Source organism: Gallinula chloropus (assembly GCF_964237585.1).
Source record: "Gallinula chloropus genome assembly, chromosome: 3".
Classification (NCBI taxonomy): domain Eukaryota; kingdom Metazoa; phylum Chordata; class Aves; order Gruiformes; family Rallidae; genus Gallinula; species Gallinula chloropus.
Genome location: NC_140087.1, coordinates 27,205,897 through 27,233,500, shown reverse-complemented (window position 1 = coordinate 27,233,500; position 27,604 = coordinate 27,205,897). Strand labels below are relative to the sequence as shown.

Below are 27,604 nucleotides of genomic sequence, written 5' to 3'. Positions count from 1 at the left end.
AGATCAGGGCGGGGCGAGTCCGAGCTCGCCTTGTGCCCCGGCCCAGCCCGCCCCCCCCTCCCCGCCTCCGTGTCCCCTCGCCCTGGGCCAGCGGCTTAACCCTGCGCGGCCGTGTAGCGCCGCTCCGAGAGGCCTCCTTCCCGCAGCCCGCCGCCATGTCGGGCCCGTACGGGCGGGCCGCGCTGCTGCTGGGGCTGCTTCTGGTGCTGGGGCTACGGGCGGCGCAGCCTCCGGGCGGCGGCGGGCAGCCCCGCTACGAGCCCACCTGGAGCTCGCTGGACTCCCGGCCGCTGCCTGCCTGGTTTGACGAGGCGAAGTTTGGCGTCTTCATCCACTGGGGCGTGTTCTCGGTGCCCAGCTTCGGCAGCGAGTGGTTCTGGTGAGCTCCCCGGCCTGGCTCTGGACCCCGTCCCGTCTACCGCAGTGGCCCGCTTGGCCCGGCCCGCGGACCTACCCAGCGGCGGCGCCCCGCAGCCCCGTTATGCTCCGGCAGCCCCGGGCGTGGCCCCTGTGGGACTGCTGGGGGGGTCGCACCGAGATAGCCGCTGCGTATGGGTCGTGGCAGCGATCCGAGGGTTAGCTTGGCGAGCAGCTCTTCGGGCAGGCGGAGTTGGGTTGATGACATCCCCCAGAGTCGGGGTGAGGGCTAAAGCCTCTCTGCAGGCTGACCCTGGAGCTGAGGCGGGTGGGGTGCGGGTTAATCCTACCCGGGGCCGGTCAGGGAAACCACGGACTCTGTGGCGCCATTCACAAAGGAGGCCGGGTTTGATGTGCTTCTGGTATGTCTGACCGTCTTGCCTGCCCAGCCCTCAAGCTCTGGAGCTGGCCAAGTCAAGCAGAGGGCCTGCAGCGCTGAAATTCGATGTGCTTTCCGCAGCCTCGGCCAAGCAGGCGATGGTTGAGTGGCAGGGAGACCTCTCCAGGGCCGTGACGGAGAGATGGACGGAGGATCTCGCCCCGGGCTCTGTGGGGACGGGCACCGGGTGTCTCCCAGCCTCTGGAGAAGCCTTGCACAGCTCTGGCCAGAGCTCTGTCTGTGGGGAGCACAAGAGTCCGTCGCCCCCTCCATCACTGCCTTGCTTGTCCTGTAGTTTTCTTGTGCATGTTTTGTGCTGTTGATGGTTTTCTTATTATAATGTTTATTAAAATGTAATTTCCATTCAAGAGAACCTAAAACTCTGATCCTTCAAATAATTCTAATTCGACAGCTGAATAAAACCTTTGGTTTGTGAGTGATCACTGGCTCAGGCCCTTCTGCTGTAAGAGTTTTTTTCCTACTTCCTTCCCATGTCATACCAAATACTTCCTGTATGCCTTCAAGTGAGTGGCATTATCTTTTATAACATGAAGATACCAGCAGCTCTGTGTCAAAGTAAACCTTAAATGCAATGTCCATAAAACCAACCAACGTAGGTAGAAAAAACACACTGGTTTCTGACAGTATTTTGGACAGTGTTTTCATAGTCATGTTCAGAGTTTTTTAAAATGTTGACTCTTGTTTACTAATAAATTACCAGTAAGTGGGAAGCTAGCCTTAGGTTCACGCCTTACTCTTGAGTCTAGTGCTGTGATAGTGGTGCACAGATTCAGGATCAAGCATTTGGTTTTTGTTGTTGCTCTTAAAAGACTCCAAAAACTCCAAAAGTACATCTAATGTAGTTGACAAAGTGGTTATTTATATTCCTGTAGCCTCCCATCCTTAGGCATGGGTGGGTGTGAAGCTGCATCAGTGCCTTCTGGCAGATGATCGAGGTCCTGTGGTAACAGCTTCAAATGGAAAGCCATAAACTCTGATCTCACCCAGGTCCTTGTTCTTCCCTCATTGTGGCACAGCCTTGGTCAGATTGTTTCTAAAATCTAAACCTGTCAGAGTGGAAGAGCTCCTGTTAGCAAATGATGTGACAAAGCGAGGATATTGCCTGTTTCTTTATGCAATTACATATGTTAAAATTAGATCATTGGGTTGTTACTGGTTTTGGTGGTGGTTTTTTTTCCCCAGACTCTTTCAACAAGGAAGGTTGCTCAGCTGCTTTATTCTAGATTTTTTTCCCTTAATTGGCTTCCAGAGAAGGTGTTTGCTTATGCTGAACTCTGGGAAGGTTGCAACAGTAGCCATAGGTTACTGTGGTCTTACAAAATTGAGGTCAGAGTCCAGCTCAGGACGGGAGAGGGGAACACCTTTCAGACATTGAGATTCTGGCCTGTTCCTTCACTGTCGATTTTTCCCCATATGTGCCTAAATTTCCCAGCAGGATTTTTGCTGCTGGACTTTGCAGAAAGGTGAATGCTTTCAGGCCCTTTTCCCGTAACTTAGCAGTCACAACATAGGTTGTTGTCAGAAGGTCTCCAGCAATACGGCTGTTCCCGCCGTAAGGACTATTTCTGGGGCTCCTTTTTCACTGGTAGGTAGGGAAGGGATGGAGCACTTTGAAAATAAATAGTGTTCTGTCGGCGATTTACGACCTCTGCCTATGATGAAGGTGAGAGACCACCCTGAGACCACAGGGCGGAGCTCCAAGCCTTGCTGTGGGCCAGTCCAGTAGAGTAGTGACAATGCTGGTCAGTGTTACAGGGGAGCACAGGATAGAAACTGCCTCTGCTTTTGCTGGGTGGGATGCAAAAAGAGATCATCGGAGCATTGTACCTTCCAGGTCCTAAATCTGTGTGCACTGGTAGGTCGGTAGGTAGATGTGTGCCTGCACGTTAGGCCTGTGATGGAGATAGGTGTGTTTCTAAGTATGTGGGGTTAAATGGACTCTCTACCTGTGTTTGGGATTTGGGTACTGAACAAGACTGCTGTTTTTGCTTTCTCAAAGTGTAACTGCTTTGTTTCATGCCTCCAAATAGAATCTTAGGACCCTTCCGAAGTGGATTGCTGGAAAGATCTAGAGCATGGGGAAAGAGGACAGAGAAAAGAACGTCTTTGGCAATTAATACTGTTCTGAAGTAATTTTGTCTTATTGCCAGTGTCATGTACCTCCAGTGCATGTGTCTCTCTGTGAACAGAAATAGGAGCTGATGATTTCAATTTTCTTTCCTTTGTCTAAAACCATGCCAGCAGACATGTTTTGCTTTGTATTTTGCAGGTGGTACTGGCAGAAGGAAAAGAGGGAGCCCTATGTGAAATTTATGGAGGCAAATTATCCACCTGGGTTCAGTTATGAAGATTTTGGGCCTCTGTTTACAGCAGAATTCTTTGATCCCAACCAGTGGGCAGATATTCTGAAGGCTTCAGGTGCAAAATACGTTGTCTTAACTTCAAAACACCATGAAGGTAAGTGGAAGGTTGGTGAACGTTAGTAATCGCTGCATTTCTGCCAACAGAAGAAAAATTCAGGTGACTTTCCTGCCTGCTAAAAGGGCTAGAGGAAGCCAGGCAGCGTTACTTGCCCCAGCCCAGCCAAAGAGGAAACAAACCACCCAAGAGATGTGCGTGCGTTTTCCTGACTCTTATGCAAAAGCCATGGCCACGAAGCTGGCGTAGGAGGAAAAGTAGGTTGTGCTGGTGTTCTCTTGCTGTAGGTGAGACAGCCTGAAGTGGTGGGGTCAGCTGAGCCTCCTGCAGTAGCTGTAGTTTATTTTTTATTGTTGTGCAGCTTATTGCTCAAGAAACCACAAAAATGAATTCTGCACTGCTTAACATATGGAGAGCTGCTGTGTACAGGCGGTTAATGACCTCCATAGGTTTCTCCAAGGAATTTAGGAGTGTGTTCCAGGAGGCAGCTTCAGAGTTAGAAATGTACGTGAGGTGTAGCTCTTTCTGGTGCAGAGAATTGAGCCAAAACTTTGAACTGGGTCTGTAACTTTACAGGAACAGTTGATTTTTGGCACTGTAATTGTAAGCTGCTTTGCAGAGAAAAGTAGAGAACAAGGAAGTGGTTGGAAGGAAATATGGTGGCAAAGAAAGTGTAAAATGCTGAGGTGTAATGTGACAGTGCATCTAGTGAATGCTGCTGGTCTTTGGGGAGCTGTGGGTTCACGACTGGCAACTCATAACATGTGAAGTTTAATCTCAGCTCTGATACACATAAAATCTTGTTCTTGATGATGCCTGTGGTGTAATTCCCAGTGACTTCCAAAGAGCCATGATTCATTGTGTCTGTCCTGTAGCCTTGGGCAGGAATTTTTAGCCTGTTTGTCCAGTCGATTACAATCACGTGTATCCAGTTTGCCAAAGTAATGCAAGGTTTAATAGGCAATGAGCATAAAGCAGTTTGAAGGTGAGAGTGGAGCTCCTCTGGCAGTGGTTGGAGTCTGCAGCACTGGATTGCTGGATCTCTGCAGTACTTAATGCTGATATTTTAAGTTGTTCCAGGGGGTTTTGCACTCTGCTTATCTACACGTACCGAGTGGTTATTTGAGCTGTTACCAGTGTCAGGGCAAATGAGAACCAAACATTTGCATAAGATCTAAATGGGAGGGAGGAGGATACTCCTTGAATGCCAGTGGTGGCTTGTGCATTCTGCAGCTGAGAAAGTGCTTTATCTTCTGGTGGTGAGATGTGTATTCACAGGTCACATCTGATGCATTTAGCAAAACTAAATGCCTCGAAAGCCGCTGTATTTTTGGTTAATTTAATTAGGACATACAAATGGAGTGAATAATTAAGAAGGAATTATCTTAAGCAGCAGAGAACTGGAAAATATAAATGTGTATGTGTATGTATTAAAAATCAGCCTAAACGTACTGGCATGGTGGTGTGATGGTGTGACTGCTGTCAGGCATAAGCAGCTTATGGGCATACCATGATAACAATATTATTTACATACATAATTTTTACTAATTTGTGTTTATTTTTTGCAACACACTTGCAAACTACTTTCTAGAAGGCGGAACTGTCACTTCCCCTCTTCAACTTCCCTTTCTTAACCTTTGATTTGTCTTTTTTCAGGCTTTACTTTGTGGGGGTCCGAATACTCTTGGAGCTGGAATGCTGTTGATGTGGGACCAAAACGAGACCTTGTGGCTGAACTAGCAGCATCTGTTAGAAACAGGACTGACTTGCACTTTGGGTTATATCATTCCCTGTTTGAATGGTTTAATCCTCTCTTCCTTGAGGATGCCACCAATGCCTTTCAGACAAGAAGGTTTCCAACCAGTAAATCATTACCAGAACTCTATGAAATTGTGACCAAGTACCAACCAGAAATAATCTGGTCTGATGGGGATGGAAATGCACCAGATACTTACTGGAACAGCACTGGTTTCCTGGCTTGGCTGTATAATGACAGGTACATAGTGATGCTGGTTTAACTCCTTTCCTGAAATTCTTCTCTTTCTGTACATGTTGTGGAACCTGTAACTAAGTATTAATTGTCCTGAAGGTCTTCCCTACAACTATCAAAGCTTGCTTTACAAAAAAGATTGTTTCGTGGTTTTTAACCACATTTGCAAAGGAATCAGTTAGAGTAGTATTGGCTCCTCTACCTAATCACACTCTTGGCTAAGTGGTGCCTGCCTTGCAGACAGGCAGGGTAGCAGGATAACTTCAGAGTGCAGGTCCAATGCAGCCCGGACATCCAGCGGTGGCTGTGAAGTGCAGGCTGAGTTCTGTCAGACCTCCTGTGAAAGTCTGGAGCGTATTTCCCAAAGAAATGCCAGTCTGGACCTTGTACTAGCAAATGATGAGAACAGGATTCCTGACACTGCACTTAATCTAATTGGAATAAATTACTAGTACAGAAATTATCCTGAATGTCAGTTTCTGGGCAGGGTGTGTGTGGGAAGGGATTACACTGGCTGTGACTGCATTTTATAGAATAAACCCCATCAAATTTCTCTGTGCCCAGTCCAGTTCGGGACACAGTTGTGACCAACGACCGCTGGGGAGTTGGCAGCATCTGTACACACGGCGGCTTCTACACTTGCAGTGACCGGTACAACCCCGGGCACCTCCTCCCTCACAAGTGGGAGAACTGTATGACTGTTGACAAGAGGTCATGGGGGTACAGGAGGAACGCACAGCTTGGCGATTACCTCACAATCGAGGATTTGGTGAAGGTACAGTGGGACAAAGGAGTTGCCTGCAACTTCTGATTCTCCCTCCCAATTACTGTATTATGCTATGCAACATCTCAATTTCATTCTGTATCTATTTTTAGAATAGATACAGAATTTAATTCTGTAACACTTCATTCTGTATGTTTTTTTAGGAAAAAAATATACTATTTTAATTGGATAATGAATTAATGCATTAATAATTGTGTTCATTTCCACCTAACCCTGGCAGGATGGAATATCATGTAATTCTTACTAATTTTATAGATGTGATTAACTGAAAAAGCAGCTAGTAGAAATTCAGTCAGTTTCTTAGACACTGTTTTCCTTGTGAGGAGCTGGGCAAAGACTCATTGGCATGGAGGCATAATTACCTTTTCTACTAGGTTTTCCTGGTAACTGCACCTCTAAACTGATGTGAAGCAGACAGTTGCAGTTTCACAGTTCCTGTTTCTGAACTCTTGGTCAAAGACTATGTCTTTGCCCCCTTCTAGCTAGGAACATTTTCTAAGTCTTAATAGTCTTGAAACTTCCCTTTCATCCCACTGCATTGAAAGGAAGAAGCAAAGGTGGTTATTACAGACATACAGATAAACACTGGCTGATGCAGACAGCTGGCGTTAATAGAGCATCCATTCCCTTTGCTCATCTCAGGTATTGAAAAAAACCCTGAAGCTTAGGAAAACTGAATGAAAGGGAGACTGATCGATCTTTCAGATAAATGTATTTAATTGCAAACTTCAGCTAGCAAGGGAAAGACTGATTGTTATTGTTGCTTAATGCAAATCTGTTCCTACCTCCTTGCAAAAGATAATTTCAAATTGCAGGAACCTCTTTGCAGAGGCACAAGGTTTAAGTTATTTTGGTAGCTTATTTCCAATTGTCTGTTCTTCAGATTTGTGCACCTCAGTCCCTAATCTCTGGAGGACAGTGTGGATGTGAACACAAGTATTTATGGACTCTGTAGAAGGCTTCCTCATGTTTCACAGATGCCCCTGTAAAATAGGGAGAGCATCAAACAGAGGAAGCAGAAGGCAGCTGCTTCTCTTGGCCTCAGTAAAAATGAAGGGGACTTCTTCTCCCCTCATGCAGAGGAATCATCTACCTGTCCTTTGGTAAAACCCTCATGAAAGTAAAAATGTTAAAAAGTTGTAGGCTCTGTTTCTAATGTAGATTCAGTCAGATGTATTGGTTCAAAATTGTATTTTGGGCTGTTTTCTGCCATAAAAATTGACAGCAGAGCTTTGCTTTGTGGGAGCTTAAATTTTGCATTGACTGTTGGGATGACAAAGTCCAAGCGTGCAGCAGTAAGGGAGGGACCTCGTCGGGTGCGTCGCTGTGAAGTAGCGTGTCTGGCTGTAGAAGCAGCTTCCAGCACACGGTCCCATCAGCTGTAACCATATGTTCTGTGCATGTGTTTAAAAACACTTCAGCAACTTGCAGAAACAGTGTCTTGTGGAGGAAATCTCCTGATGAATATCGGGCCCACTCACGACGGCCGCATCGCTGTTATATTTGAGGAGCGCCTGAGGCAGATGGGCACCTGGCTCAGCGTCAATGGAGGCGCCATCTACGGAACAAGGCCCTGGAGGGCGCAGAACGACACGGCCACGCCGCAAGTGTGGTAAGGCTGCCGGCTCGCCCTGGGCTGCACAGTCACTAAATTCAACCAGTCTCTGGGCTTTTATCTGCCTGTGTACCCCAGCTGCTGTAATGCCTTAACACTCCATCAGGGCTTTGGTTTTGACCCTCTTTTCCTGCCTCAGTGGGTGTTTTTACTCCTGTCTCCAGTAATATTTGGCTCTCTGGCTTTAGCCCCGCAATGCTGAACTGTTGACTGTTCAGTAAAACCACTTCCAAGAGCAATAAAAAATTGTAACTCCAGGCAGAATCGTTATTGTCATACAGTCTTGATTTTGTTTTTTCCAGTGGAATGTCTGTGTATGCTTGTGTGTAGGTGTAAATTACCCTGGTTTTCTGAGTATAGCCCACAGTTATCTGTTAATGATTCCCCCTGCCCTGCCAGTACCCACTTCCTATGTGGCTGAGCAGCAGGGAGTTATTCTGTGCTTGCTAAAGCTACCACTGATGTTTACCTCTGAACTCAGTTCTTCAGTAATCTCCATTACCTCTAGTTTGTTGGAACACAGTTTCACAGAACAGTACTTTATTAAAGGGTATAAATTGTCTGCAAAATGGTTGTGTGAACATGTAATTAATGCTGACTTCAAATCTCTTTTTCCAGCCTTGAAAGCACTCTATCTGCTAATCACTTCATGAGGTTTCCAAGGAAGAACTGACACACATTTCTGTTCCAACCAGGTATACCTTCAGCCCTGAAGAAAACAAAGTCAATGCCATCTTCCTGAACTGGCCAGTCTCTGGTACTTTGGAACTTGGTGAGCCACAGGCTAAGCTTGGAGAAACTCAGGTAAAAGATACCCCCTCCCACACACCCCCACTTCCCCCCTTCAGGACAGTGAGGCCCTTAACATGTGGTGCAGGAAATGAACATATTCTGAAGGGAAACACCTCCAGGACTTGTCATGTTCCACCAGGGTTTATTTTAGTTTCTGGCATCTTTGGGAATGCATAGCTCTTAGGACAGAGCATGTTGGAAGAGCCCCAGCAAAATGTTTTTGTTCTGGGACCTTCTTGTCATAGTCCTCCCTGCGGGATGTTTCTTCTCCAACAAACAAAGTTCAGCTGGATTGTTGCAGGGATGTTTCAGCTTGCAAACCAAGGGTCATAGAGCAAGGGCAAGCAGCAGGGGAAAAAACCTGCTACCCCTTTTGTTTCCTGTGTAGACTCCAGCTCCACATGACCTTTATCAATAGCCATCCTTGTGACTTTGGTGATACTGTCATCACTGTGATGGTGCAGCAGCTTCAAGGCGAAGCCTTGCACGAAGGGAGAGCAGACAGAACAGGGATGCTAAACACTGTCAGTGCGACCCTCGATGTGTGTCCTGGAGTGGGCAGCAGTCAGGAGCTGAGGATGCTGCTGCCATACCTACACTGGCAAGTAGCATATCCCAGTGGAAGCAGATTTATAGAGCAGACCAGCTGGTGCTCAGGACTTGGTATGAATGCTTTGCATCTAAGGTGGGGATTTGCTTTGGTGTAACTCTGTCCTGGGTCATGCATCAGATGTCCATTAGCTGCTGAAATGCATGAAGTGTGTTTCTGGAATCTCTTCTGGACTAGTTAGTTCTGCATGAAAATAATCTGATTACTGCCCAGGCAGCTCTGTGGTGAGGAGGAACGAGTACTGTCAGAAATCATGTGGATGCATCTTGAATGCTTTGGAGGCATCTAGCCTGTACGTTCACAAGAGTCATGTTCCTCAGGGGCAGACACCTCAGCATTTCTCCAGCTGGCGTAAGCACCTCTCCACAACCCGTTTCCATGTTTCTAACTGGGGGGTTCTTCAGGTCAGCTTAGTCCCGAGACCCCTGGCTGCGCTCTGGAGGAAGCGCTGTTCGCACAGCTGTTCCACCGCGTTGAGACGGGCATTGCAGACATACGTGATGCAGAGCTGCAGGCTGTGTTTACCTGGCTCCTGCTCTGACCCAAATGCTTCTACAGGGTGTTTGTGTACCATTTACAGACCCAAGTACTTCTCAAGGCCCCAGCAGCTTTATTACTTACATACCTACTTTGCAAGTATTATTTCTACTCCCTTTAATGTGCTCAGTTGCTTGGTAAGTGGCATTTAAAGATCATGGGATAGTGAAGTTGCCATGGAACAACATTCCTTTAGTCAATTTGCAATCATGTGTGCCTTGAAGAGGTACTGCTCTAATGATGGTGTGTGTTTCTCTCTCAGGTGAAGCTGATTGGATACAAGGAACCGCTGAAGTGGGTTGCACTGGAAGGAAAAGGCATCGTAATAGCTCTACCTCAGTTAACGCCTCAGCAATTGCCCTGTCAGTGGGGCTGGACTTTGCAGCTGACTGACATAAACTGAGCCAGATGCTACTGGAGTTGTGATGACCAGGGAATGCCCATGTTTTGCCCAGTTTCCCAGTGCTGGTTTCTAACTCTTACTTGCTTGACTGCAGCAGTCAGTAACTTGGCTGTTATTAAAGGATGGAACAAACCTCAGGTGACACCTGGCAGGAGGTGGTTGACTCTCTTCATACGCTTTCTTTGACCTTGGGTGAAAACTGGGCATCAAACTGGTGGGGTGGGGGGTAAGGGGGCAGGGAAAAAACAGGCACTCAACTTTTAAAGCCCTGAGAACAAGCAAAGCTAGCTCAAGGCAGCGTGCAATAGATCAGACAGCTGTGCAGAAGGAAGCTGTATAGCTGTATGCCTCCTCTAATGTAAGAAAGCTAAATTCTGCAGAAGGGCACAGTAAGGCTGTATGCACTATGCTGTTTGAAACCAGAGTTAAAAATAAATCAGTTTTGAAGAAAAGAATACATGCTTCCCTACGTCTGCAAGAACAGTCCTACAAGGGTTGGGAGCTCATAGCTACATTTCCCATCATGAAAATCATTAAGTTTTACCTGTCCCTGCTGCTGAGCGACTCCATCCGTTAGTGGGAGGGGAGTACAGGGGGAGGGTTGGCATGCTGTTGGGTGTAATTCTGTACAGTTAGAGCTGACTTGGTTACAGCTATTATTTATACACCGTTACCAGGGGCCTGCTGGGGACTGTTAAACAAACATACATATACTTCAGTACTGCCTTTTTGTAAAGAGGAGCCATAATCAAGAGTTGCTGGGGATCCTCAGCTTGGACAGAGAGACAGCGTGTTAAGCAGAGGGTAGAGGGCATCCAATGTGAAACATTCCCAAATCCATCACATCCCAGACTTGCAAAGAGGGGGAGGTACAGGACAACAAAAAGCGTGAATTGTCCCAGGGTAGACACTAAAGGTTTATTTTTCTTGAGTAAGGGCAGGAAGCACAAAACTACCCCTAGATAAGGTGAACTTATTCTTTAAGCTATGGCAAGACTTCAAGTGATGGGTCAAATGAGGTTATTGCCTTTCCTGCTATTAATACACACACAAATTTTACATTAAAATATTTTATTACAATACAGACAATTGGGCTCAAAATTAATACAAATTAAGATAAAATATTTACAAGTTAATGTGTACAGTGTAGCTGTTTGAACAGCATAAATGAGAACTTCTAAAAATCCACATTCCTGTAGTATTAAGTAATGGAGAGCACCCCTCCTCCTCCTCCTCAGCTTGTTCAGGAGGGGTTCAACTTTGCAGCAGTTGGCAAAGGCTTTCTGCAGAATGAGAGAGTCTTTGGAATAACATTTGTGAAGTTAAGGAAAGAGTTTTCCTTCCTAAAAAAGAAAAACTGGGGAGGGGAAGAAAGAAGCCTTACTCTGTCCTGCCACTCTGCGCTATTCTCAGATCGCTGTCATCAGGTTTGGAAAGAGCTAACACACCCCAGGCAAGCAAATGGGTTTTTTAGTAGCTTGTTGTAATACTGCCACCAGATGTCTTTCAGATGCAATAAAAATAATCAAATGAATTATGGAAGAGTTCAACCACTTTAATAGAAAAGCCTTTACATACAAGGGTTCTTTCAACAAGAATATTTTTTAATGGATGTTTGGAACAGAATTCTATTAGAACAAATAGGGGCTCAACTCCCACTTTTTTCAGAATGTTCTTTCTTCTGGTCTACCACTCCTACACCGTTATAAAATTAACCCAAGGCTCATCAGTAGTCACAAGGGATTTGTTATAAATACACAATCTATTCCTATAACTGTGCAGTTCATTTCTCTAGCTGCTGAGGGGTACTAAAAGCTTCATAAACATTAGCAGCAAAATCTTTCACTTGTTCCATCATCAACAGGTCCTGGAAGAAATGGAGAGAACAGATTTGCTTAAATCAGACACATTGACCCCATTCTGGTTTTGCTGCCATATGTAGCGAATGCATCATGAGAAAAGCATCGGGCGCTCCCAGCAAGACCTAACTGCCCTCTCCTGCTTTAGAAGGGTTATGGGCAGAGCTGCAAGTGGAACCAGGGTGAGAGACCTTTATGGGCTTCTGTGCCCTTTAATGGAGGGAAGAGAATCTAGAGAAACCAGCATTTTTTTGGAAGACACAAGTTTACAAAAAATTTGAGTTACACCAATTTCTGCTACCTTATTTTTAAAGCCACCAAAATCACAGAATCACAAGGTTGGAAAAGACCTTTAAGATCATCAAGTCCAACCATTCCTGTCCTCTACTAAACCTTATTTCTAAGTACCTCATCTACCCGTCTTTTACACACATCCAGGGATGGTGACTCAACCCCCTCCCTGGGCAGCCTGTTCCAGGCCCTGACAACTCTTTCAGTGAAGAATTTTTTCCTAACATCTCATCTGAACCTGCCCTGGCACAGCTTTGTGCCATTTCCCCTTGTCCTATCTCCTGTCACCCGGCTGAAGAGACCATCACCCACCTCTCTACAACCTCCTGTCAGGTAGTTGTAGGTGGCGATAAGGTCTCCCCTCAGCCTCCACTCCTCCAGACTAAACATCCCCAGCTCCCTCAGCTGCTCCTCATATGATTTGCCCACCAGCCCCTTCACCAGCATGGTTGCCCCTCTCTGGACTCACTCAAGGACCTCAATGTCCTTCTTACGGTGAGGAGCCCAGAACTGGACACAGCAATTAAGGTGCAGCCTCACCAATGCCGAGTACAGGGGCACAATTACTTCCCTAGACCTACTGGCCAGACTATTTCTGATACAAGCCAAGATGCCATTGGCCTTCCTGGCTGCCTGGGCACACTGCTGTCTCATATTCAGCCTGAAGTCAACCAACACCCCCAGGTCCTTCTCTGCCTGACAGCTCTCCAGCCAGTCTCCCCCAAGCCTGCAGCGCTGCGTGGGATTGTTATGTCCCAGGTACAGGACTCTGCACTTGGCCTTGCTGAACCCCATCAGCAGAATGAAGTACACTATTAAAAAGAAATACCCACCATTCATTTCAAAATTTTACTTGGGATATTCTGAATAAGCAGGATTCTTACCTGAACAAAGTGACTGGGTGTTTCACTGCATACTGAGTGGATCTGTCCGTTTATTATTGGAATTATCTTGGCTAAGGGAAGACTGACGCTCGAGAGACTAGAAAAGAACAAGAAAAAAAACCAACTGGCCTAGACATGTGCTGTGATTGTTACAACTCTAAGTCAGAGCTGAAAGACTGCAAACTAGTGACCCACGTTGAGTTTTTCCCCCCACCCCAAAGCCTTTGATTTACCACAGAGAAGCACCAAAGCACACTCCAGCTGGTGCTCCCCATTACACAGTCTTATGTTTGCTTCTCACGTGAGGGAAATACGGTTTAGGCAGAGCCTTTACGTGCGTGCAGGCACAGAGTTGTCAGAAGTCCTGTCTACAATCTCACACCATGCTGAATTTTAGACCAGGTTTAGGACAGGCAGCCAAATGACAGCCTTTGGGATATTTTAAGTGACGAAAGTAGTATATATTTAGATAAATACAATACTCTGAGAGCCATCAGTTAATGAAACATACATAAAATCAGTTATTACTCAAAGTTTTAGTGTTCATCTTTTACAAATCGTATTTTGAAGGATTTGAAAAGCTGAGGGTTTTGGATTTGCAACACTCTCGCTGTGCTGTGTAAAACCCAAGTTACCTTCAGAATAAAAGCTATTTTAAACAAACTTCTAGGAAGATTTAGCAGATCCTGAATGCCAGTGTGTCTTTTTTTTCAGTGTATCAAAAGAACCCAGAGCTCCGCAGCTGCACTGGCTGCGTGTGTGTAACCTCCCTTGAGAACTTCAGCAACTGAATGTCCCCAGAGGCTGAGGCGCAGAGAGCTCATCTGCTAACTGCTGCAGTGGAAGGCAGTCTCTGTCCTGGCCCCCTGGGAGGCACCGCAGCACATCCATCAGGAGCCACCACCAGTGGGGAGAAGCCCTCCTTGGCTAGAAAGGCAGCCTGCTCACACAGCCTTCAGCCAGGAAGCAGAAGGGATAAGTCTGCTTTTGCATCAAAGGTACCTCACGAAAATTCTAGGAATTTCATGGGTGGGAAGAAACATGCCACACTCCGAGCTGTCTACCTGACCCCAGCGAGGTGACTGCATCTATTCTTCAAGAGCAAGAAGCACAACTATTTCCAGCATGAGAACTTCAAGAAGGCAGGAAAATCCATAGACTTTTTTTTGAATTTGCTATGACCCCAAAGCATTAGGCACATGGGAACCACAGCAAAAGAGAACATTTACCTGTTTACAGAGCCATTCTGAGAGAAGTCATGTTCAGCAGGTCTGAAAAACTCCGCCATGTTGTCCAGCAGCCGACTGAAGCCTCTATTTAAACACGTGCCCAGAACTGTACTGAAGTCTGGACTGCAAAAAAATGGAAATAAATGGTTTGATTCCTGGGATTTATTTTGTCAAACTAAAAACTACTGCAAGCATTCAGTGCTGCAGATGTCCCTCCTGAGAGGGAAGATGTATGATGCAAACAAAAAGCCGCAAGTATTGTCACCTCAAGAAAGACCAGCTCCCTGGTAACTCCACAGCAAACCAGCCACCAACCCAAACACTACCCTAAGATTACCAAAACCCTGATAAACCTAAAGCATTCTTCCATTCTCTTTCTTACTAGGTAATAACATAGAAGGGACTTCTCTCATCCTTCAAGTGCCCCAGACCACTAGCAGCTAAATTGCAAAACCAGCCTGGCATTTGGCTCGGTTGCCTCACCATCACCGTTCATTACAGAAGCCTCGCTTCAGTAGCTCTCTGATAGGAGGACACATACAACCGCTCTCAAAACCAGGTATTAAAAATGAATTCGGATAAGCCAAAACCAGTGTATCTTTTATCAAAGCAAGTAAATCCACTAAAGTTACCCTCAATTTAACCTGCTTCAGCAGAAGAGATGGACTCCTTTGTTTCCGCATGACTAGGTAAATGCTGAGGAAGAGATAAGGGGTCTGACTGAAAAGAACATCCCAGTCACCTCATTAAGGCAGAATTCTCTCTCATAAATTAATTTCAGAGCTTTCCAATTTTGAAACTCCTGGGTGCCAATTAAAAGTTTAATGCAGCAGAGTGGTCGTATTTTGCGAAGCAAAGTGGGCAGCTTGGAGAGCAATATCATAAGCAACAGCTGTGAGGAGGAGGTTAATATCAACACGGTATTTCCCCGTACCTTTCCAGCATATCTCTGGTCTCATTGAGTAACTTAATTGTAGCAATGTCTCTTTCTGTGAGTCCACAGGCCTAGAAAAAGCAAAGACAAACACCAGTAAGAAATCCATCAGCAACAGCAAGAGTAGAAGAGTTCTGTAGAAGAATTATTGTTGTAAATCAGATCCTTTATTATTTGTGTTCAAATTTCCTTTTTAAATGGTTACCGTGGGTTTGGTTCTGTTGTTTGTTTGGTGTTTGTTTGGTGTGTGTATGTTTGGTGGGTTTTTTTACTGAGAACAAACACGAGCAGCAAACACCAGGCTAAGCAAACAAGGTCCTTTTTCCACTTCTCACCACAGCAGTGTGGACAGACACCGTTCAAACACTCAGGACAACAGAGACTGTGATGCACCCCTGTCCTGCCCAAAACCAAGCAAAACTAAACCCACAGAATGAAAACAGGTAGGGGCAAAAATGAAACAAGTACCTGGGCAGCCAAGGGGTTTTCTTCATCTGGCATCAGATAATGACATAAGGGAGAGTAAGATGCAGTCTGTTCTGAATCTTTATGTTCCACTGCTTTCCTGATATCTTTAAGCTTCTGTTCCAGCTCCAGAAGAGACAGGGTGTGCTTGAGGGAAATACTGGGAAGGGAGAAGACTGGTGTTGATTGCAAACTGAATAATGACGCTCTGTCCTCCTACTGACAACATGCTCACAAGTAACAAGATCCCAGTCTGCTACACTGGTTTGCACTGGCAGACATAGCCTGCTGTAATAAAAACATTGTTCTGGAAAGTCAGTACACCTTCCTTTTTCTTTTTTTAATTCTAATTCTAGTAAAACCCATTGTTTTGGGAACAATCATCACAGTGACAATTAAAAGCTAAGTACAGAGAAACATAGACTCTTACCTTCCAAAAACTTTATGCACAGCTTGTTTAACAATAGTTATTAACTCAGTCAGCCCTAGTAGAAGGAAAAGGTCAAAATTATTGTAATGATTTGCTCAAGTCTAGAAAAAAGTTAAATTTTATATGTTTAGTTAGCTCACGATATAAGCACCATACCATCTCCTAAAAGGTGCTGAATACTTGATAAATATTGCTGCTGAACTTCAGGGGGAGCTAGTGGTGTCTGTGGGGGGAGAAAAAAAACAAACAAGTTAATTAAAAACAATTTCAAAGCTGTTGCGACAAATTTCCTTAATCTTTGTAACACCCCACAGCAGGTGGATTCCCCAATTCTCATGCAACTCTCTAGCTTCTGACTCTGTTCCTGCCATCAACCCATGGACCTTTCATAAGTCCTCTGGCATTCTTCAATACTACACAGATCCATCTGCAGTGGCACAGGAAAGCTTTCATGTATAGGAAAGTCTCTTAAAAACTGCATCGTAGGTAAAACTAGATTCTCCACCTCCCTCAAAATTAAACCTAGTAGAACACGTTATGTATCCTCAACCCTAACAAAAGCCTATCTGATAGAAAAGCAGCTTTCAGGAACTGAGACAGGATCCCAGTTTGCTCCAGCAGAATGCCTCAGAGTTGTCCTTCAACCCACTTCCCTCTTGGAAAAATAGTAGAAAGGAAACACATTTCTAGAACAAACTCATCTTGCCCTTTTAAAAAAACCTTTTCAGGTTTTATAAAATGAAGCACAATGTCCACTGACCCTGGCCTCCCTCAGGAGAGCTCCTCACAGACCTGCCTTGACTGACTCTGCAGGAGCTATTTTTTTTTCTGGGGGGGGGGTGGGGTGTGGGGTGGCATATGAGAGCTAATCAAAGTTTGTATCCATTAGTTTTAGATGAGTTGTCCAAGAATTCGCAGATTTTACTCTCTACAATGGGTACCTGTGCTTACTGTGGCATCCATCTATTTTTATTGAGCAGTGATACACTATATAGTGTATACACTATATAGAAAGGAAAAAAAAAGTCTTCAACCTTGCTTGGCCTCACCACCAGATGTTTAGGTAGATGGGCTTCTAGAGTTAAACAAAAGAGTCAAAGCTTTAAAGACAACCTTTTTCTTCTGTAATTCTACGAAAATTTAACTGGGGGGATTAATGTATGTGCTAGGCTGACCTAAGGATTTGCACACACATCTTGGATAATTCACACAGTACTATTGTTTCACAAAAACAATTATTACAGCAAAATAATTAATTTACACTGGTGTTTAGATATGAAGCAACCTCCTTTAAGCAATAAGAAAGCAGGCAAAAGGTATTCTTGAATATTGCTAGCATTTGTTAATCAACAGAATCACTAAATCATCCAATTTTAGGGGCTATTAAAACACAACCATATGTGCTACTTTCAGTAATGCTTCCATATCTCCCACTCTTGTAAGAGTGCTCGGTTTCATTCTAATGCTCCTAATCTATGTCCTTTCTCTCTCCCACTAAGTCACTCTTTCCCTTTCAAGGGAGGGCAGATGTTCTACCTTGGAAGCCCAGCAAGCAACTCACCGTGCCGTTCTTGCAGAGCGCGGCGTTGTCCAGGTAGATGTAACCACCAATGATGTTCAACTGGACTCGCAAGAGAACTACTAGCATACAGGTACTATATACAGCTACGATGCTTCTCGTGAAGCCTGGGAAAGAGACAACAAGTTAACTGCAAAGTCAAAGAAGTAAGGGTGAGTCAAGGAGGGGGAGTGCTCTCCAAGACTCAAGAAGGGCTGATGATATTTAAACACAGGCACATTGCTCTCATTGCCCGTCACAACACATGTATTCACAACACAGACCCAAGATAGTCATGAGTCTAATATGTGCTGCAGCTGTATCTACAGTGCCACATTTAAAGCCCTATGTTAACATCATTTTGCAAGTTACACCAGTTGTTTTGGGGAAAAAAAATAGAAATATATGAGTTGCTTAAGAAGGAAAACAATTGATATTTTTTCTTCTTTAGGGCAAACAATACACATGGTATGACAGCCCTTGTCACACTGGTAGGGCACAGGAGGTGTAACAGCAGCCTGGGAAAAAAGTTACCATGGGTATGAGCAGCCAACAGCTAAAGCAGGGAAATGAAAATGAGCATCAGCCCCCAACCACTAGGCAGCACTGGGCACGTGGAGGAAGTGATGTGAATAAATATGGATGAACGCTGAGCAGCAAGGACATGGGGAGAAAGGAGTCGGGTCAGGAGTCAGGGTCTGTAAAGGTGTTTGAAAAGGGGAAAACCAAAAGGAAGGAAAGACATGGCCAGGGAGGTGGTAGAGATAACAAATGGTACTGAGGAATCAGAAGCAGTAAAAGCAGCTTGTCAGTACACAATCACTTGACTTCACTGTTCTTCCTTCCCTTCCAGGAGCGGATAAAAAGATGAACCAAAGGGTTCATAACCATGGCTGTGGTGGCTCTCAAACAGGCTTGAAAAGAAGAGGTCGCTGTCCATGTAGGGACTGGCCTACAGTTCTGACTGACGTTGTCTGCTAGGGTCAGCACAGAACTTTGAGAAACTAGTTTGATTTTTCAGTTATGGCACAGAAAGCTCTCACAAAGTTTTCTTCAGTAGTTTAACAAGAATGCCAATAAATTTCTTCACTTTTATCTCTGAGCTTCTAAACCCTCCCATAGGCTATGAAAAATTCGCTCATGAGGAGCTTCTGGAAGGGGGCAGGAAGGAGGTTTGTCACATATCTGGTGTTACACTATGTCTATACCTACTGAAACAACAACCTGGCGTAAAGTATGCATTTTGAAGGCTGTGAAAGACATATAAATTCATGCTAAATATTATGAAGATGGGATATTGAATTTCCACTTACTTATTATCTTTAAATCCTCCCATATTTCTAACTTGTTTGCTGGCCTGTAGGAAACACAAATGAAAATATTAAACATGAAAAAGTATACTTTCCTTGGAAATGAATACATATGTTACATGAAATAGCACTGGTCTAAGGTGAGCTCATTTAGCTACTGTAATTAGTCAGATCAGATGCATGTCTACAGTGATTTACCTCATTTGAGAGAGCAGTATCTAAACAACACACTATGAAGTCACAGAAAGACAGTCAAACCTTAATATACAAATATAGTATTTAGTGATGGCACTCACACACTTCTTGATTTGGAGTTACTACACTAAGCTGCCAGAAAAAGCCAGCTGACAGTACAAAGTGATCTTTGCCAAGGCCTTGATGCCGCATGTATTTGATGAGGAGCCCCGTTCTGTGGGGCTTCCTGCATCCACCTGCGCACAGTAAGCGCAGGGTCACAATTTCCATATCCTACCTCCTTGCAAGACTTACCACAGCCTGACTTGGGTTTAAAGTTCAGATTCAGTCACCTAAAGACAAAGGGATCATGACCACCTGTGGGAAAGCAGTCTTGTGCCATCCACACAAATCCAAGCTGCTCTTTCTTTCTTCTTTTGATAAGGTATACTTACGTTTTACCTGACCAATTCCTATAATTTTATCTATTCTGCAGTGAATAGAACGAGACTGTGGATTGCACAGACCCACCTGAACCACCTAAGGTACACTGTGTATTTATAGCCACTATCCAGAGGTAATGTTAGCTGTATAGCAGCAGTAGCAGAGATAAGGGCAAGCTAACCATCCAAGAAGTTTCATCAGCCATTCTCGCCTCTTAAGCACTGTCAGTAAAGAACAGCTACTGCATACCGGGGCTCCAATGTAGCTATCCCAGCAGAAGCAATTGGTGAAAGTCACTTAGAGAATCATACAGTAATTTTGTAGGATCAGAATTAATGCTAAAACATTTAGAGCAGACAGTTCAGATTAACCTAGACTTTACAGTAATCAAGTTTATAAAGAAAAATACACTTTTGACCAGAAATAATTTCTCTTTATAGGCACAAGATGTGAACTTCAGTGTTAGTTTAATCATCGTATCACTTTCAAACAATTTCTAAGCTCACCAATATCAAATAATGGAAATGAACAGAAATAACAAACTATTAAGTCTGTAATTCCAAAAAACAAAGACAGTGATTAAAGAAAGGATAGCTGGAAGAGATACAAGGATACATGGCATGCGCACAACCAGTTTACACTCCGTTTTTTGCAAGCTAAATTGACAGTTTTAAAGGCTGTTCTGAAGCAGAACAAAGGAAGGACTCGTAAAAAAAATACTGTAATGTTTCCATAGATAAAAAATGTAACAGGACTTCAAAACACATTTGTTGCTTATGAGTAGTAAGTCTTCCAGAGAAAGAAAAGCCAACACATCAATGTCAGCCAACTACATTTGTACCTATTATGTCAAAACATTTTCTAGAGCTGGTGCTTACAGTTTCTCCTCATAACATAAGGCAACAGCCAGGTATCAGTTAAGTCCACGAGTATGAAGCCTAACAGTGGAAGTGGATTTTTCAGTCTTCATCTGCTGCAATTTGCCAAGACTCAGCTGCAACTCAAACCCCACCTTGCATTTCACATTTATTCATTTGGAAAACCGTTCCCTGCTACGGAAGCCAAAAGCAATGCACACAAAACGTAAAGGTTTGGAATAAAGCTCCTGCTGAACAGGTGAGAGACACGCGACATCTGCAAGGCTATGGGAGGGGAGACCTTGTTGTGGGCTATGGCTTCCTGACGAGGGGGAGCTGGGGTGTGGGCACTGATCTCCTCTCTTTGGTGACCTGTGATAGAACCCAAGGGAATGGCATGAAGCTGTGACAGGGGAGGTTTAGGCTGGGTATTAGGAAGAGGTTCTTTACTGAGGGTGGTTGGGCACTGGAACAGGCTCCCCAGGGAAGGGGTCACAGCACCGAGCTTGGCTGCGTTCAAGAAATGTCTAACTGATTTGGCTGGCCCTGTGTGGAGCCAGGAGTTGGACTTGATGATCCTTGTGGGTCCCTTCCAACTCAGGGTATTCTACGATTCTATAGCAGCAGGTATTTCACCTCACCTCATTCAATCACATCGCCTTGAAAACAGGATGACAGAGCAAGAACAGCATTGTTTTGGTTGGAAAAGACCTTTAAGATCATGAAGTCCAACTGCTAACCTAACACTACCAAGTCCAACCACTAAACCATGTCCCTCAGCACCACATCTACCTGTCTTAAATACCTCCAGGGATGGTGACTCAACCACTTCCCTGGGCAGCCTGTTCCAGTGATTGACAACACTTTTGATGAAGAAATTTTCCTGAATATCCAATCTAAACCTCCCCTGCTGCAACTTTAGGCTGTTCCCTCTCATCCTATTTCTTGTTACTCGCAGAAGAGACCAACACTCACCTGGTTCCAACCTCCTTTCAGGTAGTTGTAGTGAGCAATAAGGTCTTCCCTCAACTGCCTTTTCTCCAGGCTAAACAACCCCAGTTCCCTCAGCCATTCCTCATAAGACTTGTCCTCTAGACCATTCACCAACTTTGTTGCCGTTCTGATGCGCTCCAGCACCCAATGTCCTTGTAGCATGCCCAAAACTGAGCACAGTACTAGAGGTGCAATCTCACCAGTGCTGAGTACAGGGAGATCATCACTTCCATAGTCCTGCTGGCCACAGGATTTCTGATACAAGCCAGGACACCGTTGGCCTTATGATATAAGCCTTGATGCTGTTGGCCCTCTTGGCCACCTGGGCACACCGCTGGCTTGTCTTCAGCCAGCTGTCAACCAACACCCTTAGGTCCCTTTCCAGCCTCTCTTCTCCAAGCCCGTAGTATGGGGTTTTTGTGACTCAAGTGTAGGACCTGGGACTTGACTGTGTTGAACATCATAGAGCTGGCATTGGCCCACCAATCCTGCCTGTCCAGATCCCTCTGCAGAGCCTTCCTACTCTCAAGCAGATCAACAATCCCACCCAACTGGTGTCATCTGCAAACCTACTGAGGGTGCACTCATTGATCCCCTTGTCCAGATCACTGATAAAGATATTAAAGAGAACTGACACAATGCTGACTCCCAGGAAACACCACTTGTGCAAGCTGGATTTAACTCCATTCAGCACAACTCTTTGAGCCTGGACATCCAGCCAGTTTTTTACCCAGTGAAGTGTACATGCATCCAAGCCACAAGCAGCCAGTTTCTCCTGGAGAATGATGTAAGAAACAGTGTCTAAGGCTTTAATAAGTCCAGGTAGACAACATCCACAGCCTTTCCCTTATCCACCAAGCAAGTCACCTTATTATCAAAGGAGATCAGGTTGGTCAAGCAGAACCTGCCTTTCATGAACCCATGCTGGCTTGGCCTGATCACCTGGCTATCCTGTACATGCCACCTGATGGCACTCAAGATGATCTGCTCCACAACGCTCCCTGACAGGCCTGTGGTTCCCTGGGTCTTCCTTACAGCCCTTCTTGTGGATGCAGGTCATGCTGGCTAACCTCCATCATCCCAGTTAGCCAGGAACGTTGTAAATGACAGAGTGGCTTGGTGAGCACTTCTGCCAGCTCCCTCAGTACAATTGGGTGAATTCCATCTGGCCCCACAGACTTGTGTAAGTGGTGCAGCAGGTCACTAACCATTTCCCCTTGAAGTATGGGAACTTCATTCTGCTCCTTACCCCTGTCTTCAAACTCAAGGGCTGGGTACCCAGAGAACAACTGGTCTCACTGCTAAAGACTGAGGTAAAGAAGGCATTAAGTATCTCAACCTCTTCCTCATTCTTTGCCACTAAGTTTCCCCACACATTCAACAAAGGATGGAGATTCTCCTTAGTCCTCCTTTTGCTGGTAATGGATTAAAACCCCCTCCATTTTTAATTGTTTCTAACAGCAGCCACCAGGTTAAGATCTAGTTGTGCTTTGGCCATTCTAATTTTCTCTCTGCACAACTTCATGACATCCTCATGTCATCCTCAGCTGCCTGCCCCTTCTTCAAAAGGCCAAAAAGTCTCCCCCGCTCCCCACTCCCAAGTTCCAGCCAAAGCTCTGTTCAGCCAGGGCGGTCACCTTCTCTGCCAGCTCATCTTTCAGCACGTGGGGACAGCCTGCTCCAGAGAGATTAAGATATTTTAAAGAACGTCCAGCCTGTGGACCATACCCATGGTCTTGTGCACCTCTCAAGCTTTAAAAGTTTCTCTGGAAGACTGAAGACTTCAGCCTACTTATGTCCCCAACCTAACACTGGCACATATCATGCTCCACACTGTAATTCCCACTCTACATATCACGTTCTGTTGCACTGTTACGGGAAGTTTTTGACTGAAAAAAGACAATTACTGGATAGGTAATTATTAAATGCTGGACAGCTGAAGTTATAGCTGTATAAATAAGCCAGTGGGAAGTAAACTAGAAAAGCAACCTAGAGTGAGTCAGAAACTCTATGTTAACTGCCTACATAACAGTTTCACTCCGTGCCAAATGCCAAGCAACTTACTCTACTTTTAAGGTATGCTATTATTCACTTGATGTATCTAGAAATACGCTATTTGTTCCTGCAGTTTTAAGGAAACCAAAGATGCTTTCTGACAGGGAAGCATTCCTCTTAAAGTATGACATGCTCCTATTTGTTCTACTTCAAAAAGGAAAAAAAAATACTTCTCATAGCTTACATCCATTTGCAATATCATCTTGGATACTTTCCACTACTATTCACATCCGACCTTGACAGGGCTGCATAAACATTTTTACAAATGCACCATCAACAGCTCAGTCAAGATACTCTGTCCTATTTAAGAGAGGACTAGATCCTGTAAGTATTTTACCTATCTATCTTACCAACACTCATCTACCTACCTTATAAACAAAAAGCATGCATCTTAAACAAACTGCAGCATCTTAAAAGAACTGTTATATTAATTATATTCTATAACGTTTGCAAACACCAGTCATACCTATCAAAATACATCTAACATGACACAAAGTATTTACGTATTAATCTCAAAATTCTTTTGAGACTAGTGACTCAACAGGACACAATCAAAATCCCGCACACTCTATATTATGTGATTTGTAGAAAACCAACCCCAACCTTGTCTCATGATCAAAACAAATCATTTTTAACAAAATTAACAAAAGTCTTACCTATTTTTAAGAAGAGATGTGAGACTCTCAGAATTTAATTGGTGCATTAAGGCATCCCTCAATGTTGGGAGCATTGACAGAACTGTTAAAAAAAGAAATAGAAAAAAATATCTGTCAATATATATTAAGAAAAAATCACCGTAAGCCTATCCCCAGCTCTCCCACAGTATCTGTTCTGCAATGTAAATCCCACTGGTCAACAGGCAACACAGGGAGCACAAGCAATGTAAAAAACCCTGGGGGTACTCAGAATTGCAATCACCTGCATGCCTCTGATGAGCTTGGACAGAGCGCTGCCCTGTGGTAGCTACATGTCCTTGCCGGCTCTAGCTGAAGATGTGCACCCACATCCTGCCTATCTATACACAGGTGCCCTCAACTCCCCAGAAGAAAACCTGGTGAGAATCTACACTATTGCATTTCTTCAAATAAGAAAAAAAATATTTGAGGTTTACCACCCCCAAAACAGAAAAAGTTATTTTTAAAAAAAGAAGAAAGCTGGTGGGCAACCCCCCTTTCCTTTTTGAATATTCAATGTCCAATCTGCTGTTACACAATGGGAATAGGAAATGGAAAACAAGCACACACAGAACTTAATAAACACTAAGAAGAAAACATGAAAAAATCTTGACAAGAATGCATGCTGCCAGACAGAAGTACTCTGTGCAACAAAGGGCAAAGAAAAATTGTTCTTGCAGTAAAATCAATCCCAGCACTACAAAATGGAAAAACATGAAAACGAAATACCAGGGTATTCCATGTCAGGGTAAACACAGTACCCAGAAAGCATCTGTAGCCACACAAGAAGCCATAACAAATTTCAACAGGAGAGGAATATGCCACCCAATTTGTTTTCCAGAAAGTTTTGAATGGCCTGTATTTACAAGAACAACAAGGATTTTTTAAAACACTATCCTACTATCTCCTCTCCAAAAACACAAAGATCAGTGCTGTAATATAAACACTTCTACTTGCTGCTACCCAGCTAGCTGAGTACCTTTTAACTGTAAGATGTAGGGAACTAAAAGGCTTGTGAGCTTCTTACTTGCAAATAAAAATTACCCACCAAGCTCTCCGTGTAGCTTACTAACAGTGTGTCATAACGAATAAAATAATCCTGCTGTAATTTCAGTATTGTTTCAATCTGGGTGCTGTTTCACAACTCAATACCACATGCAGTTTAGAGCAATATGCAAAGGGTCTTTAAGTGGCAAGAAATTGTAAGCTGCATGTATATTTTATGCATTATAGATGGATATATTCAAGCCAAGAGTTACGATGACTACTAGAAATCCCTTCTATCCTCTGCTCTTCAGATCCTGGTTTTAGTATGCAAAATGACTCAAATTATGCACTAGGATTTAATTAAGATTTTGAATTCATGTACACTTCTTATTCTTTTTCCATCCTATCAAAACATGGTATAAATCCCCAAATGATTCCACCCATCAAGAAGAGTAGCTGTTTCCTTATCTTACCTGTCATATTGCACGTCCTCTGATTACTCTCGAAGTGATACTGCCGTCGCGCTTGGGCGATGTACTCAGCTGCCTCCCGCTCCTGGATTTCTCTGATTTTCTTCTGCCCATATTTTCCCAGTAAATAGACTCCTACAGAGAGAGTGTGTGTGACAAGCTGCTTTAGAAGTGTCAGGAAAGCCCCTTCAGCCCCCTTTGATTCTAAACCATAAGGGTACAGTGTAGGTTTTGGGGGAGCAGAGGGGGATACGTATTTTAACACTGACTGAAAGAGCAATACTCAGAAAGAATGTTTTCAAAATTAATGACTTGAATCAGTGTAAGAAACTTTCCTGAGAAGAGGTATCTTGCCTTTCACAGAGGACAGTTTTGGTACAACTGCAACCTGAACAACTAGGACTGAGAAGATCGAAGCAAATACCAGGAGAGAAAAAATGCAGGGTGACAGAAGCAAGGGATAGAGAAAAGAAACCAAAATGCACAGGTTTGAGATGCAGGAATTGGTTTGTGGTTTTGTTCTGGGTTTTTGGGGTTTTTTAAAATGCTTTCTAAACTTAGCAGGAGTTACAGGTAAAAGTCTTACAAATCACATGGAAAGAAGAAAAAAAAATTAAGAGAAAAATGTTACAGACCCAACTGTTTCTTCATTTGGCCTGAAACTTGTCCATAGTAAGAACCTTAACTTCAATGGGGCTTGACTGTGGCCCTCATTTTTTACCATGCCTCGTTCTTGCTCTCCAGCCCCACTCTCCTACCCCTGAGGATCTGATCATCCCTCATCACCTTTACTATGAAACTCCATTTCCACAAAGACCCACGAAAAAAACTTTTGCTCTGTATTTCCTCCTCTCACATCACACTGAAGGTTCCCAGGCCAAGGGTTTAGAGACCACTCCAGGCTGCGCATGACTCTTACCTTTCCTCATCTCCAGCCCTTTTACTAAGCCATTCCTCTAGAAACATCTACATTCCATCTTCCTTATATCTTCTGTACTTAGCCTCAGCACCTCTGCCCCACTGCAAGCCACTTTGCCTGAATTTCCCCCACCCTCTACCCAGGGCTCCTCCTAACACGTCTCATGTATCAAATTCATTTGCTGACTCCTGTATTCACCGGCAGCAGCAGTTACCTATTTAGGTGCATAAGCAGCTCTTCCCATGTTCCCTCAGGAAAGAGCTGGTGGGAGGAGAGATTAGAGTAGACCAAACCCAAGCAGAAAGACTAGTGTACAGGTTGATCCTCTTCTGTCCAGTGGGGAGCAACCCTCTAAGTACTGAGACTCCTCTACAAAGCCTCAGCTGAAACCATCAAGTCAATAATGGTACAAAGAAGAAATCTGATGATCAAGTCTTTTTTCCTCCCCCCCTACCAAACACTTGTCAAAAGCTGTAAACAGAGCTACAAAGTTTTCCAAATTCAATTTTCACACGTCAAAGTTAATATCTGAATGAATGATTGCTGAATACTCAAAGTTTCAAAAAATATTTTTATAAGCCAGATCCAGAAAAACTAAAAAAAAACCCCGAAAACAAAAAACCCCACACCAACAAAAAACCCCAAACAAAACCCCACAAAGTGTCCCCCCCAAAAAAACCACCCCACAAAGCAAAAAACCCCTACTGTCCACAAAAAACCACCAAAAAACCCAAACCAAACAACCAAATGCTCCAAGATTTTGAATTCAACTACATTTTTAGGTCATTGAAACCTTTCAATATATTCTCCAAGCTACCATCATTATTTCAAAATACTTGTCAACTTTGTGCCCAAATATTTATGATTGCAAAAAACCTCAACTATTCATACTGGCATTGTGTTTCCTAATCAGCAACTACAGGCCAGGCCAATCTGGAAACCTCATAGTCCATTTATTTCCCAAAAGCTTCATAAAATAAAACCAGAGAAGTCACTTACTCTTGCTTCAGCCTTTGGGCAGACTGAACATTTGCCATGTGGAAGATTCACCCGATTAGATGCAAATTTTAGTACTTAGATCAATATACATAGAATGCAATTTTAC

The 27,604-nt window shown here is 44.1% G+C and overlaps 2 protein-coding genes across 2 annotated transcripts; one reads left to right on the top strand and one right to left on the bottom strand.

Moving 5' to 3' along the window:
* The first annotated feature begins 96 nt into the window (after window positions 1–96).
* FUCA2 (alpha-L-fucosidase 2) lies at window positions 97–10,164 on the top strand. Its single transcript, XM_084262443.1, has 7 exons — window positions 97–379; window positions 3,087–3,274; window positions 4,892–5,231; window positions 5,790–6,000; window positions 7,431–7,621; window positions 8,320–8,428; window positions 9,826–10,164. Exons 1-7 carry the CDS (start codon window positions 156–158, stop codon window positions 9,964–9,966), a joined length of 1,404 nt encoding a protein of 467 aa, XP_084118569.1. The 5' UTR covers window positions 97–155; the 3' UTR covers window positions 9,967–10,164.
* A 744-nt stretch (window positions 10,165–10,908) lies between these two features.
* PEX3 (peroxisomal biogenesis factor 3) lies at window positions 10,909–26,509 on the bottom strand (the record flags this gene model as incomplete). Its single annotated transcript, XM_084261039.1, has 12 exons — window positions 10,909–11,833; window positions 13,001–13,097; window positions 14,230–14,352; window positions 15,164–15,234; window positions 15,632–15,788; window positions 16,059–16,113; window positions 16,215–16,281; window positions 17,620–17,744; window positions 18,930–18,973; window positions 24,106–24,187; window positions 25,584–25,715; window positions 26,500–26,509. The coding sequence occupies 12 exons, from the start codon at window positions 26,507–26,509 to the stop codon at window positions 11,750–11,752; spliced, it is 1,047 nt and encodes a 348-aa protein (XP_084117165.1). The 3' UTR covers window positions 10,909–11,749.
* Window positions 26,510–27,604: the final 1,095 nt, after the last annotated feature.